We start from the raw sequence: 15,655 nt of genomic DNA on the forward strand, positions 1-15,655 counted from the left end.
CCCATTTGTTTATTTTTGGTTTTATTTCCATTACTCTAGGAGGTGGATCAAAAAAGATCTTGCTGTGATTTGTGTCATAGAGTGTTCTTCTTATGTTTTCCTCTAAAAGTTTTATAGTGTCCAGTCTTACATTTAGGTCTTTAATCCATTTTGAGTTTATTTTTGTGTGTTTTGAGTTTATTTTGAGTTTATTTTTGTGTATGGTGTTAGGGAGTGTTCTAATTTCATTCTTTTACGTGTAGCTGTCCAGCACCATTTATTGAAGAGACTGTCTTTTCTCCATTGTGTATCCTTGCCTCCTTTGTCATGATTAGTTGACCATAAGTGCATGGGTTTACCTCTGGGCTTTCTATCCTGTTCCATTGATGTCTATTTCTGTTTTTGTGCCAGTACCATATTGTCTTGATTACTGTAGCTTTGTAGTATAGTCTGAAGTCAAGGAGTCTGATTCCTCCAGCTCTGTTTTCTCCCTCAAGACTGCTTTGGCTATTTGGGTTCTTTTGTGTCTCCATACAAATTTTAAAATTTTTTGTTTCTAGTTCTGTAAAAAATGCCATTGGTAATTTGATAGGGATTGCATTGAATCTGTAGATTGCTTTGGGTAGTATAGTCATTTTCACAATATTCTCCCAATCCAAGAACATGGTATATCTCTCCAACTGTTTGTATCATCTTTAATTTCTTTCATCAGGGTCTTATAGTTTTCTGCATATAGGTGTTTTGTCTCTAGGTAGGTTTATTCCTAGGTATTTTATTCTTTTTGTTGCAGTGGTAAATGGGAGTGTTTCCTTAATTTCTCTTTCAGATTTTTCATCATTAGTGTATAGGAATGCAAGAGATTTTTGTGAATTAATTTTGTATCCTGCAACTTTACCAAATTCATTGATTAGCTCTAGTATTTCTCTGGTGGCATCTTTAGGATTCTCTATATCTGCAGACAGTGACAGTTTTACTTCTTCTTTTCCAATTTGTATTCCTTTTATTTCTTTTTCTTCTTTGATTGCCGTGGCTAGGACTTGCAAAACTATGTTGAATAAAAGTGGCAAGAGTGGACTTCCTTGTCTTGTTCCTGATCTTAGAGGAAATACTTTCAGTTTTTCACCATTGAGAATGATGTTTGCTGTGGGTTTGTTGCATATGGCCTTTATTATGTTGAGGTAGGTTCCCTCTATGCCCACTTTCTGGAGAGTTTTTATCATAAATCGGTGTTGAATTTTGTCAAAAGCTTCTTCTGCATCTATTGAGATGATCATATGGCTTCTATTCTCCACTGTGTCAGTATGGTGTATCACACTGATTGATTCACGTATATTGAAGAATCTTTGCATGCCTGGAATAAATCCCACTTGATCGTGGTGTATGATCCTTTTAATGTGTTGTTGGATTCTGTTTGCTAGTATTTTGTTGAGGATTTTTGCATCGATATTCATCAGTGATATTGGTCTGTAATTTTCTCTTTTAGTAGTATCTTTGTCTGGTTTTGGTATCAGGGTGATGGTGGCCTCGTAGAATGACTTTGGGAGTGTTCCTTCCTCTGCAGTGTTTTGGAAGAGTTTGAGAAGGGTGGGTGTTAGCTCTTCTCTAAATGTTTGATAGAATTCACCTGTGAAGCCATCTGGTCCTGGACTTTTATTTCTTGGAAGATTTTTAATCACAGTTTCAATTTCATTACTTGTGATTGGTCTGTTCATATTTTCTATTTCTTCCTGGTTCTGTCTTGGAAGATTATACCTTTCTAGGAATTTGCCCATTTCTTCCGGGTTGTCCATTTTATTGGCATAGAGTTGCTTGTAGTAGTCTCTTAGGGTGCTTTGTATTTCTGCAGTGTCTGTTGTAACTTCTCCTTTTTCATTTCTAATTTTATTGATTTGAGTCCTCTCCCTCTTTTTCTTGATGCGTCTGCTAATGGTTTATCAATTTTGTTTATCTTCTCAAAGAACCAGCTCTTAGTTTTATTGATCTTTGCTATTGTTTTCTTTGTTTCTATTTCATTTATTTCTGCTCTGATCTTTATGATTTGTTTCCTTCTACTCACTTTGGGTTTTGTTTGTTCTTCTTTCTCTAGTTCCTGTAGGTGTATGGTTAGATTGTTTATTTGAGATGTTTGTTGTTTCTTGAGGTAGGCTTGTACTGCTATAAACTTCCCTGTGAGAACTGCTTTTGCTGCATCCATAGGTTTTGGATCGTCATGTTTTCATTGTATTTTTTGATTTCCTCTTTGATTTCTTCAGTGATCTCTTGCTTATTTAGTAACGTATTGTTTAGCCTCCATGTGTTTGTGTTTTTTCCTCTGTAATTGATTTATAACCTCATAGCATTGTGGTCAGAAAAGATGCTTCATATAATTTCAATTGTCACAAATTTACTGAGGCTTGATTTGTAACCCAGGATGTGATCTATCCTGGAGAATGTTCTGTGCACACTTGAGAAGAAAGTGTAATATGCTGCTTTTGGATGGAATGTCCTATAAATATCAATTAAATCTATCTGGTCTATTGTGTCCTTTAAAGCTTATGTTTCCTTATTAATTTTCTGTTTGGATGATCTGTCCATTGGTGTAAGTGAGGTGTTAAAGTCCCCCACTGTTATTGTGTTACTGTCAATTTCCTCTTTTGTAGCTGTTAGCAGTTGCCTTTTGTATTGAGGTGCTCCTATGTTGGGTGCATATATATTTATGATTGTTATATCTTCTTCTTGGATTGATCCCTTGATCATTATGTAGTGTCCTTCCTTGTCTCTTGTAACATTCTTTATTTTAAAGTCTATTTTATCTGATATGAGTATTGCTACTCCAGCTTTCTTTTGATTTCCATTTGAATGAAATATCTTTTTCCATCCCTTCTCTTTCAGTCTGTATGTGTCCCTAGGTCTGAAGTGCATCTCTTGTAGACAGCATATATATGAATCTTGTTTTTGTATCCATTCAGCGAGCTTGTGTCTTTTGATTGGAGCATTTAATCCATTCACGTTTAAGGTAATTATTGATATGTATGTTCCTATGACCATTTTCTTAATTGTTTTGGGTTTGTTTTTGTAGGTCCTTTTCTTCTCTTGTGTTTCCCACTTAGAGAAGTTCCTTTAGCATTTGTTGTAGAGCTGGTTTGTTGGTGCTGAATTCTCTTAGCTTTTGCTTGTCTGTAAAGCTTTTGATTTCTCCATCGAATCTGAATGAGATCCTTGCCGGGTAGAGTAATCTTGGTTGTAGATTCTTCCCTTTCATCACTTTAAATATGTCATGCCACTCCCTTCTGGCTTGTAGAGTTTCTGCTGAGAAATCAGCTGTTAACATTATGGGAGTTCCCTTGTATATTATTTGTCATTTTCCCTTGCTGCTTTCCATAATTTTTCTTTGTCTTTAAGTTTTGCCAGCTTGATTACTATGTGTCCCAGCATGTTTCTGCTTGGGTTTATCCTGTGTGGGACTCTCTGCGATTCCTGGACTTGGGTGGCTATTTCCTTCCCATGTTAGGGAAGTTTTCGACTCTAATCTCTTCAAATATTTTCTCGGGTCCTTTCTCTCTTCTCCTTCTGGGACCCGTATAATGTGAATGTTGTTGCGTTGAATGTTGTCCCAGAGGTCTCTTAGGCCATCTTCATTTCTTTTCATTCTTTTTTCTTTATTCTCTTCCACAGCAGTGAATTCCACCATGCTGTCTTCCAGGTCATTTATCCGTTCTTCTGCCTCAGTTCTTCTGGTATTGATTCCTTCTAGTGTATTTTTCATTTCAGTTATGTTATTTTTCATCTCTGTTTGTTTGTTCTTTAATTCTTCTAGCTGTTTGTTCTTTAATTCTTCTAGTCTTTGTTAAACATTTCTTGCATCTTCTCCATCTTCGCCTCCATTCTTTTTCTGAGGTCTTGGATCATCTTCATTATCATTATTCAGAATCCTTTTTCTGGAAGATTTTCTATCTCCACTTCATTTAGTTGTTTTTCTGGGGTTTTATCTTGTTCCTTCATCTGGTACATAGCCCTCTGCCTTTCATTTTGTCTATCTTTCTGTGAATGTGGTTTTTGTTCCACAGGCTGCAGGATTGTAGTTCTTCTTGCTTCTGCTGTCTGCCCTCTGGTGGATGAGGCTATCTAAGAGGCTTGTGCAAGTTTCCTGATGAGAGGGACTGGTGGTGAGTAGAGCTGGCTGTTGTTCTGGTGGGCAGAGCTCAGTAAAACGTTAATTTGCTTCTCTGCTGATGGGTGGGGCTGGGTTCCCTCCCTGTTGGTTGTTTGGCCTGAGGCAACCCAACGCTGGAGCCTACCCGGGCTCCTTGGTGGGGCTAATGGCAGACCCTGGGAGGGCTGATGCCAAGGAGTACTTCCCAGAATATCTGCTGCCAGTGTCCTTGTCCTCACGGTGAGACAGAGCCAACCCCCTGCCTCTGCAGGAGACCCTCCAACACTAGCAAGTAGGTCTGGTTCAGTCTCCTATAGGGTCACAGCTCCTTCCCCTGGGTCCTGGTGCACACACTACTTTGTGTGCGCCCTCCAAGAGTGGAGTCTCTGTTTCCCCCAGTCCTGTCGAAGTCTTGCAATCAAATCCCACTAGCCTTCAAAGTCTGATTCTGCAGGAATTCCTCCTCCTGTTGCCAGACCCCCAGGTTGGGAAGCCTGCCGTGGGCACAGAATCTTCACTCCAGTGGGTGGACTTCTGTGGTATAAGTGTTCTCCAGTTTGTGAGTCACCCACCCAGCAGTTATGGGATTTGATTTTATTGTGATTGTGCCCCTCCTACCGTTTCATTGTGGCTTCTTCTTTGTCTGTGGATGTGGGGTATCTTTTTTGTTGAGTTCCAGTGTCTTCCTGTGAATGATTGTTCAGCAGTTAGTTGTGATTCCAGTGCTCTCACACGAGGGAGTGAGAGCACGTCCTTCTACTCTGCCATCTTGAACCTATCTTCTATAGCTTTTTAAATTGAAGTATAGTTGACATACAATATTATATGTTATGGGTATACAGAATAGTGATTGACAATTTTTAAAGGTTATATTCCATTTATAGTTATTAGAAAATGTTGGCTATATTCCCCATGTTGTACAGTATGTCCTTGTATCTTAGCTTGTACCTCTTATTCCCTTACCCCTATATTCCCCTCCCCCTTCCCTCTCCCCACACTGATAACCACTAGTTTGTTCTCTTTATCTGTGAGTCTGCTTCTTTTTTGTTTTATTCACTAATTTGTTGTGTTGTTTTTAGACTCCACATGTAAGTAATGTCATACAGTATTCGTTTTTCTTTGACTTATTTCACTTAGCATAATACCCTCCAAGTCCATCCCTGTTGCTTCAAATGGCAACATTTCATTCTTTTTTATGGCTGAGTAGTATTCCATTGTGTGTTTGTGACATGTATACACACATACACCACATCTTCTTTATTCAGTCATCTGTTGATGGAAGCTTAAGTTGCTTAAAGGAAGTAATCTTAATAAGAATTAGGCAAGATTACCAATGGTCTACTCTCAATAGTTCTGGTTTAGTTATACCAAATTTGATCAGAGTAGGAGACTGCAGAACTTGTAAATTCTGCATTTTCTCACTGATGGGCAAACTGCTCACTTAGGAGAACCTGCCCATTAGAGCCACCTCTAGCTCTTTCTCATCTCTTTATTTCAGGGAAGGAAGTGGGGTGTCAGTTCAGAGCTGGGATGATTTTCAGTGTTCTGCTGGAATATTAGGTAAACCATTAAGTAATTTCTCATGGGCCTCTCATCCTAGAATTCCATGATTCTGTGTGTTCTGGTTATCTGTTTCTGCTTAACAAACAGCTCCTAAATTTAGTGGCTTAAGAAATTAATTGTTTCTCATGATTCTGTGGGTTGTTTGGCTCAGCTGGCTGGTTCTCCCTTGAACTTCCCACGTGTGGTTGCTGTCCAGCATTGGCTGGGGCTACAGTCATCTGAAGGCTCGACCAGGCTGGATGGCCAAAATGGCTTGCTTACATGACTGGCAGAGCCTGGCTGTCCCTAGATCACTTCTATGTGACCTCTTGTGTGGTTTGTTCTTCTCAAAACATGGTGGTTGGGTCCAAGAGGGAGCATCCTGAGAGTAAGTGTTCCAAGAGACACAGGCAGAAGCTACAAGTCTTCTTATGACCCTGCCTGAAAATCCTGGAACATCATTTCTGCCACATTCTATTGGTGAAGGCGAGAGATTAAAGTGAGTTCAGATTCAAGGAAAGGGAATTAGGCTTTGCCTCTTGAAGTAAGTTGCAGTATATGTGTAGGGTCCATTTTTTTTTTTTTACTATTTACCATACTGCATGTCAGAAAAAGAGAATTCTCTAGGAGAATAGGATTACATAATTATGAAAGGTGTGAGAGGCATTGCAGAGCAGTAAAGAGGGGTTATAGAATGCTCCATATGTATTAATGAATTGGCCAGGCTTTTTGGTGAGGACTCCATGCTAGGGAGCACACACTGAATGAACCTCTCTCCATGGAAGCCAGGTGGTATCACACTGAGAGAAACATTACCGTCCGCTGGCCCCTGCCCTACATTAGCCCACTCATATAACAGATGGCTGAAAAATACCTGGTAAGGGAATTTAAATAGCACAGTTTTAAAGGCATATTTACCTAAATGCTACCCCAAGCATGTATCCTACTCATATTGAGTTGGTGAAACCGTCTTCATAAATTAGAACTACACATTATTTCACAAACACATAGAGTAATGTGTCCAGTATACTTGCTTTTCAGCTCACATCGTGGCGGTGCTTAGAGAAGGCTGTACCCGTGGAGTACCTTATGTACTTAGAGTGGACACTTTTTGGTGTTTTAGAAAAAGTCAAATTCTGTCCAGATGCTTAGAACTCTAATTGCCTCCTTAGCCTGAATTAGGAAAACAGTTGCCCTGTAAATCACACTGAGTTGCGGGTACCTGGGTTCTAGCTGCAGAGTGTGGCTGATCTGGATGCATGGGCTGACAACTCCCTTGAGAGTTGTTAGATTGGTTTTCACCCTTGTTGCATTGTTTCCTTCCCCCCACCACACCCTCCGCCCCCACAAATACTCCTCTCTGCCTCCCTGGGGACTCAAATTTGTGTTTATCTGGGCTGAAAATTTAAAAACAAGAGAAACAACATTTCAAGCTATTTATAACCAGAGACTGTGCCAGGAATGAATTAAGCTTTGCATTAGACATATGTTAAAACATTGGTTTCTGGCAAAGGTAGGAAGAATATCCCTAAGTGTGAAAAACAGATATTTAGAGGAGATTGATAGAAGTTTGACCCAGAATATGGCTATGTGGGATGAGTACTCTATTGACTTATTATTAAATATATTGTTAAATATAGTCTTGTGGAATACTAGGTATAGAGGATCCTGGAGATGCCACTTATATAGGGCCCATCTTTTTATACCGCCAGGAGGGCATTTGGCAAGGGGAGGAACATGGAAGGAGGTATGGGAGAGAGGGTGAGGAATGAGGCACCACACAAACATAAACCTCAGGGCAGTGGACAGAGTGTGGGAGAAGAGGAACTCCACTCTTGCCTGACTCCTTCCATGTAGGTCATCCTAAACAGGGGAGACGCCACCTGTTCTTCAGCTTCCAACGAAGAGTCCACACCCTCCCCATAGCAGCCTAGTGTGCGCCTCTCAGTCCCACTAATGTAGACCCACAGTTCACCTTCCTTCCTCACTTCTCTTTTGCCAGCAGATATTGCGAGAACTCCTACTGTGTGCCAGACACTGTGTGTTAGTGGAGAGATGAGACACAGGAATGCTCATCTTGGGAGACAGACAAAAAACAAGTAAATAATATAATTGCAGACTATGATTGATGCTTCTGAAAACCGTGGGTGATAAAGAATAACACGGGGTTCCCATTTTGGATAGGGTGTTCAGGAGGTCACAAATGAACCCAAAGTTATTGGTTGAACTTTGACATATATCCTATGGTATTTTAAAGTTTCTTAAATTGCATGTTGCTAAGGTCCAAATTAAAACCATTTTTGCCTTTTCTGAGCCCAAGCCATGGAATGCCAAATGGACAGCAACTCTAGGAGACAGTGGGAAGCCAGCCCCGATGGCCAGACGCCTCCTACTGATACTTTCCCCATCACCATTTTCTCTCCTCAGGGAAGGGAGACGTGTTTGGAGACGTGTTCTGGAAGGAAGCCACCCTTGCCCAGTCCTGTGCCAATGTCAGGGCCTTGACCTACTGTGACCTGCATGTGATCAAGCGGGACGCCCTGCAGAAAGTGCTGGAATTCTACACAGCCTTCTCCCACTCCTTCTCCCGGAACCTCATTCTCACCTACAACTTGAGGAAGAGGGTGAGCTGGCAGTTTCAGTTTCTTTTCTACCAAGAGCAGTCTCTGTACACTTAGGATAACCACGTGGGCCAGGAAAGTCCTTTTGCTGTTTATTTAAATGGAGCAATTGGTTCTGTAGAGGTTCTGTTTGTTGCTTGCTCTTTGGAGCTTTTGCTATGAAATGAGAGAGAAAAGGATGTTGCTAGATTAAAAGATGGATTGATTTTGGTGCAGAAGGGATTTGTTCATGAGTGTGTCTATGGGCTTTTCTTCAGTAAAATCCTGACCTTCTAGCGTTTTGAAAAGATGAGTAAAAAATGAGGTTGTTAGTCAATGAAATGACTGAGTGGGACCACTTAATTAATATAAACTGAATTCTCCCTGGCGACTAGGACCCACTAAATGGTGTGAGGCTATTAGCCAGCTGGTAATAAGAATTTTTTTAAAAGATATGAAAATGATTCAGTTGAGTCCAGAAAATAAGAAAGAGATGGAATCTGATTGCCTAGAGAATATTTTGTATACAACTGTCAATTTAACGAACTGAGAAATGATTTGTAGTTTTAAGAACGAGAAGATTTCTCATCTGAACCTGTTTCTTTCACCCTCAAATCATCAGAATTGCTCCGTCTGTCTCTGCGAGGATTAAAATATGTCTTGTACTCTTGAGGTTTTCATGACTGATTTTCTTGCATTTCATTTATGTCCTTTAGTTAAGAAGTAGCTCTCAACCTATAGACATCATCTGGGAGGATTGTCATAGGAATCTTTCCAGAAATGACCTCTCGATCTGCACCCCCCCCCCAAACTGTTCCTCTTCTCGTGGTCCCTGTCTCTATTAACATTGTCTGTCTCGCCCCGGGGTTCCAGGTTAGAAACACCCGCTGTCAACACTGATGCTTCTTCCCTGTCTCCCACGCCTCAGTTTACTCATCAGATCCTGTTGGTTCCACCGATCCTCTCAAACCTGAGTCCACACTTTGCATCCCCCCTCAGGGCTCTTCCTGAGCTCTTGGACCATGGCACCCCTGATACAGAGTCTCCCCCTGTCCTGAAGCAAGCATAGGCTCCAAACACACCCTCCTTCCCTGTGTCTCTCCTCAATGCAGTGCTTCCTCCTTGGCCACTTATGTGACGTTAAAGACTAATGGGATGACGTCACTCCCCTCCATAAAGACTTTTTGCCCCCACCCTAACTATAGGATAATGTCTGCAAACTTCAGCACGGCTTATGTGGTTTTTCACATCTGGCCCAAACTTAACCCCTGAGCTCCAACCCCAGCACTCTTCCCACGCCCACCGCGCCCACCAGGAGAATGGCCAACACAGCTCTGCAGACATGCCACACCCTTTCAGAGCACTGTGTCTCTGCATGGGCTTCCTGACCTGGAATTCTTTTCTCTTCTTCTGTGTGTGACAAATTCCTGTTAACCCTTAAGAGTCTGCTGAAATGTTTATTTGTTCATCAAATCCAGTACATGCCAACTGAACTAGACTAGATGTATAAAACTGAGTAAAACTCAATTCCCTAGCTTCAGGAAGCTCAAGTCTAATGGAGACAATCCACATGGGAAGGCTAAGTGTGGTACACGATGCTAAGTACAATGAGTGTGATTTGTACAAGGTGTTAACGGGATCATAAAGGAGAAGGGCAGATAAAGGGGGAGTCAGGGAGAAAGTATTGGTGGGGGTGGTGATACCTGAGCTGAGTCTTAAAGGATCAGTTTGCCAAACAAAGAGGAGGGTTGCACTTGGAGGAGCAGCTTGAGTAAAGGCACAGAGAAAGGAAACAGCCTTTTGCCAAGTTTTTTGTACAAAGTACCAAACGCCTGTCATTGGGTTACCCCAACAATGTGCTTCTACCTATTTTACATTCCTTGAATTGCACTGCCTTGTGAGTCCCTGCTCAGAGACCTGGGAGGGCAAGGGCTTGGTATCCCCAGTGCCTAACCCAGCACGGGGAATTATAAAAACATCCGGGGATGGCATGGAGAAAGAGAGGGGATCTCTGGGCCTCAGTATCCATATCATAAGATGTGAGGTTGTGGCCAGATGATTGATGATTTTTATGGTTCTGTGATTGGAAAGCTGGTCGTTTAAATTCCAGTGGGGGAGAAATGTGCATTTATAGTTCTTCTTTGTTTATCTGCAAACATGGAACGCTTGCTGGTGATAGTTTTAGCCAAGTGGATTCTCTTAAAGTCTATTTTTTGATGGATTCCTTCTTTTTATGAAAGCAAGTTGATTATGATCAGCTTTCAGTGTTGCTGATAATATAGGTTGGAAAAAATGCACAGTTTGGGTTACTTGGAGGACTAATCATCTTGGAAAAATTGTGGATCAAGTAAATCTGTCTTAGAAAAACAAGGACGACAACAAAAACAACAATGTGTCAGCGGTCAGATTGTTTTTGTAAGTGCAGAATGATTGACAGCTCTGCAGAAGAGAAGACTCGGGGACCACGTTTCTGAAGGGCTGTGTGGAGGAGCATTTGGCATAGTCTGTGTGGCCACAAGGTGCAGAGGTAGAACCAAAGCTGTAGACAGTATAAGAAAGACCTCGGAAAAGATCGGAGCTGCCCATTGAATTCAATAGGTATCTGGTCTCTTGTCCTGGAGGTATTTAGGCATCCCCTGGAGACCCCTCAGAGACACTGTGGAGGGGACTTAGCCATCCAGTGGAGAGTCAGATCAGTTGATCTTCAAATGTCCTTCCAATCTCAAGTGCCTATGAGTCTGATATGGACCCGAGAGAATTTTAGTGAGATCTTTTATATAAAGAGAAAAAGAAAAAGAGGCATTTTGGTATATTCATTGTAGTCTCTCATTTTGTCCTTCTGTGAATTAATGCCTAGTTACATAGGGCATAGAAGATGAGAGCATTACATGCATGAATCATTCTTGTAGCTATTTTTTTCTGGCCAAATGAAGTGTATTCTTGCGGCTGTTTCTATCTTGGCAAAATCGAGTGTGTTATTTGCAAAGATTCCTGAGAACACAGTGCCTTTGACATCTGTTTGGGGAGTTGTTCGGTCCTGTAGATGTCCTCCAGTGCACAGCAAGAACTCTGTGCTGGAAGGTGCCTCAATGAACATCCAGTCTCTCCTCCATTTCACCACCACCCTCATTTCACAAATATGACATTTTATATAAAGGTCATAGTAAAGAAAGAACCGGAGCCAGAAATGACTCATTGACCAGGTCTCTTCCTGCTTCTCACAGCTTCATAGCTGACCCTGTCCTCTGTATTCCAAGTCTCACCCCCTTATCCCTGAACCCATGTGTATGAGCACCACCCAGCCCTCGGCACTGCTCTTGGGACCCAACTCATGGAGGACCTGTTACCTTCCTCCAAAGACACCTGAGGTCACAGGCAAGGATGAAGGAGGCAGAACCTGAAGGCCAATCCAGCATTTTGACCTTTGGTTTTCCTTGTCTGTGGGCTCTGAGCCAGATGAGACTTTAGTCTGCATCCTGCTCTACCACTTAGTGCTTCTGCAAGCTCTAAATGTTTCCCCATCTGTAAAATGGGGCTGATGGAAAGGTCTACTTGTAAGATAATTATGAGGATTAAATAAGATAATATTTGCAAAGCTCCTACACACAGGTTCTAGAACATAGTATGTGCTCAATTAAACTCTGAGTTGTTATTATTTTGTTTCATCCACTTGACACTCCCTTCTTTCTTATCTTACGCTTCTGCCTTTGTGTATACAGGGCACTCACTCTGCAGAATGGCAGGGCACTTGCTCTGCAGAATGTTCTGTGGGGTGGATGTTATCCCAGGGTTCTCTGCACCTCTTGCAGCAAAGGAGGGGCCAGCTGCTCTGGCCTCACTGTCCCTTTAGCTCCTGTCAGTGGTGAGGTCGGCACACACCCACTGTTTTGGCTAGTTCCATTCAAGGAGGGAAAAATGAGGTTGTTCTTACCTGTTAGGTCAGTCACCAGGGCATCAGTATTTTGCCAAGAGGAAAGCACAGCATCCTCCTCTCTTCTGAGGAGGTGGCGTGTACTTGTTCATGAAAAAAAGGGGAAGTGGGACCTTCCTCATCTCAGACCCTCGGCTTCCTAGGATGTCAGGCTCTCCGGGCATTTTCCTACAGGCAATCGGAGCTTTGTGCACTATTAATAGTAACATTATTACCAACTCCAGACACGTCACAATGTCAGTATATGTTTTATGTCAGCTTATTAAATCCTCAGAACAACCTCATGACATTACAGTACCAACCCCACTTCTCAAAGGAAGCAGCTAGGACTCCATGGAGAAGAGAATCACTTTTCCAAGGCCACCCAGCTCATAGGGGATAGATTCCAAACCGGCACCTGCCCCCATCTTCCTGATAAGCGGCATTGCATCCTGTGGTGGGCCTCGGTTAAGTGTGGCTCTCAGCTTTTCCCATGTTGGTATTCTTCAGCTTCTGCTTTCTCCCAGTCTGTTGACTTTTCAGGGGTGGCACAGATTGTCTCCAAAATATCTCCAATGGCCTTTGCTATCCTTCAGGACATTTGGAGGATACTTTATTGTACAGTAAATCACAGTCATATCCCAGGTTGTGAGACATGAGAGGTTTTCCCATCAAAGTGACAGCTACATCATTGGTGGGTGTGCTGGGGAGGCATGGCCCAGCAGGTCAGCTTGGCCGTGATGCTAGTGACTTACTAAAAAGAGCACTCGTTTTGGAGTTAAGGACCTGGTTTTGAACCCTGCTGTGACTCCTGATTAGTTGTGTGCCCTTGTGCAAGTTACTGAACTACTCTAAGCCTCAGTTTCCTCATCTGTGAAAAGGGTCTAATAAAAGTCCCTCCTAACTAGGTTTATTGAGAAGATCATATGCATTAAAACAAAAAGAAGTTGACATAGTGCCTATAGGAACCACTCGCTACATATTTATTCCCTCTCTTCCCCGCCACCCATCCTCACCTTCCACCTTCAGTCCAGGAGGTTCTGAGTTCATGCTTTGCCCCTCTTTGTTTATAACTGGACCCTTTCTTGAATCACGTTTCACCTCAGCTCTACTCTCCTTATGACTGGGGAAGAGGTCTCACTTCCCAGGTGCTGGCTAGGAGATTGGTTCTCCTGCTCATTGTTAGGACAGTAGAGGAAGCGCACCTCAATTAAATGATGTATTGCAGACAAGCAGTTAGGTAATTAGCAGCAGTCAATGCATGGGATAATTGGCATGTAGGTAGTTAGTAGGGTGGAGCTCATTCTCTGTGTAGGGCGCTTTATTTTTAAAGCCAGTATTTTTATGTTTTTAAGCATGTTTTGCATCATGTTTTCATATAGTAATTTGCTCCAGGATGGATTTTTCTTAGCTTGATAAGGCCCCAACGTAGTGAGTTTGAGAGGGAGTTGGGACTGTAGTTACTGGTGGTTTCAAAGCACCAGTTTTCTAAAACTGAGGTTGCCATAGTGAATTGTCTTGAATACTATATGTACATTTCTAGCCCACTTTAACAAAAGGGCATTTTATTCTGGCAAAGAGGAGGTCAAAGCATTGGAGGTTTGGAGAGAGCTCTGTGTATAAGTGGCATTGGAAAGCCTTTCAGTTTTCTCCCTGAACAAATTCTTCTGGAAGGTTGGTAAGATGGAAAGAAAGCACCACAGAGCCAGGTGCTTAGAAATACATCCCCTTCCTCACTGAAGAACTAAGTTTTCAAAATGATCTCTACACAGCCCATATTTTCCTTGTCATTCTTCCACAGTGAGGGCTTCTGTAGAATTAAAATAATCTATTAAACTGTCAAGCTATAAAGATTATTTTAAAATTAGGGTGTTGGAATTAAGGGTGGGAAGGGGACAGATGATGTGAGTGATAAGACCATAATTCTTTCGGGACAACAAAGTATAAACGAAAGCCAAGTCCTTTTTTCATCAAGAGGATCAGAAGTGATGTTAGGGACCTGGGAGGCCTTCCTTGGATTTTCGGGGATCCTCCCTAGTACCCCAAAAAGCATATAGCAGAACCCCATCATGATGCCGGGGGTGGGAGATAATGAAAGGGCTCCATGCTTCACTATGTATAACTCTGCTTAAACTGCAGGTGGTCAGGCTATATCCAGCCATTTCCAAGGTAGCAATAAAGTTCTGCAATAAGTATAGGCTTTAAAGGAAGATCTTCACATCTGGGCTCAGCCACTTGTTAGCTGGGGAAGTGTGGGCAGCAGCGGGGGGGGAATTTGAACAAGTACAACTCTTTCTCTTCTGTGGATTCATCCTGTCTACCCCACTGGGTAGCTGTGGAAGGGTGATCAAGTGCCAGGCACAGTGCCTTACAGGTAGTAGGTACACAGCTGGGTTAGTTCTCTTCCATTATCGGTAGGAGTGGAGGCAGCAGAGCAAAGAAGGAGAGCAGGGACTGTAATCGTTTGGCTCATAGAATAATCATATGGAGGCAAGTCAAGAATACTTGAAATACTTCAAATCCTGGCTCTCCTTTTAGTGACCTGGGGCCAGCTACCTAACCTCTCTGGGCCCCGATTCATTCACTGATAATATAGGAGTGGTCATAGTACCTTAGAAAGGTGCTTGGACGAAGCACGTTCTCAATGTACGTGTTGCTATCATTATTGTTATCGCTGAGCTTAGTTTTTCTGGGAATTCAGAGACCCTGTCAGGTGCTAAACGTTTTAAAAGGGGAGCAGGAGCTAAACTGTAACACCTGGAAATCTCCCAGACACATGATTCCAAGATCTGTGCCTGGGCCCCCCAGGTAGCACCAGAGGACCAGGTGATTCATCAGGCAGGTTTGGTAAAGAATGGTGCTGTTGGACCCATCATCACAGATCCAATTTCCTCCCAGGACAGAATAGATGGAGGGACTGGAAGAGCCCAACGTGGAGGCAGTGGTGGGGGAGGGAAGCTGTAATTTATCTTAACTCTTATCATCCTTGATGTCCTGTGACACAGTGTGTTTACCACAAGTTAGAAAGGATCCGGCCTACCTTAGAGGACTGCCATGCCAATGCAGTCCTTTAGAGAGTGATGTACCTTCCTAATATTTTCTTAGAAGTGTGTGGTTGACTCATAATAAATAGGGTGGTGCTAATGAGTCTCAGACCATGGGCTCAGTCCCCAGGTGAGCAAGTTGGCATCCCGAAGTCTCAGATGTTTAGCCCAACATTTCTCACATTTATTTGGCCCCTGAACACTTTTTTGAATTATACCAATAAGTATCTATTATCTATTTTAATATACTTAATAGCATCCATCAGAGCTAGTGTTTTGCACAACATATTTGGGAAACAGGAACTAGATGATCTTTAATCTCTCTTCTGGCTCAAATGGTCAGTGACCTGTAGAATGGACAGGTCTTGTCGATGAAACATCCAGAAGCCAAAGATACTCAGTAGTGGGAGTGTCCCCTCCCTGGGTCCTCGGTAAATCCCCAGCAGAG

The 15,655-nt window shown here is 42.4% G+C and overlaps 1 protein-coding gene across 2 annotated transcripts in view; it reads left to right on the plus strand.

Annotated features, from left to right (window-relative positions):
• Positions 1-15,655, plus strand: part of KCNH1 (potassium voltage-gated channel subfamily H member 1) — a gene marked incomplete at both ends in the record, with an annotated part of 423,177 nt that overhangs the window by 325,729 nt on the left and 81,793 nt on the right. For both annotated transcript variants that reach the window (XM_079697019.1, XM_079697020.1), the window contains one exon: positions 8,081-8,277. In XM_079697019.1, coding sequence (XP_079553145.1) covers positions 8,081-8,277 — 197 coding nt within the window. The remainder of the gene's footprint in view (positions 1-8,080; positions 8,278-15,655) is intronic.

Source organism: Hyperoodon ampullatus, assembly GCF_949752795.1.
Source record: "Hyperoodon ampullatus genome assembly, chromosome: 2".
In the NCBI taxonomy this organism is placed as follows: Eukaryota; Metazoa; Chordata; class Mammalia; order Artiodactyla; family Ziphiidae; genus Hyperoodon; species Hyperoodon ampullatus.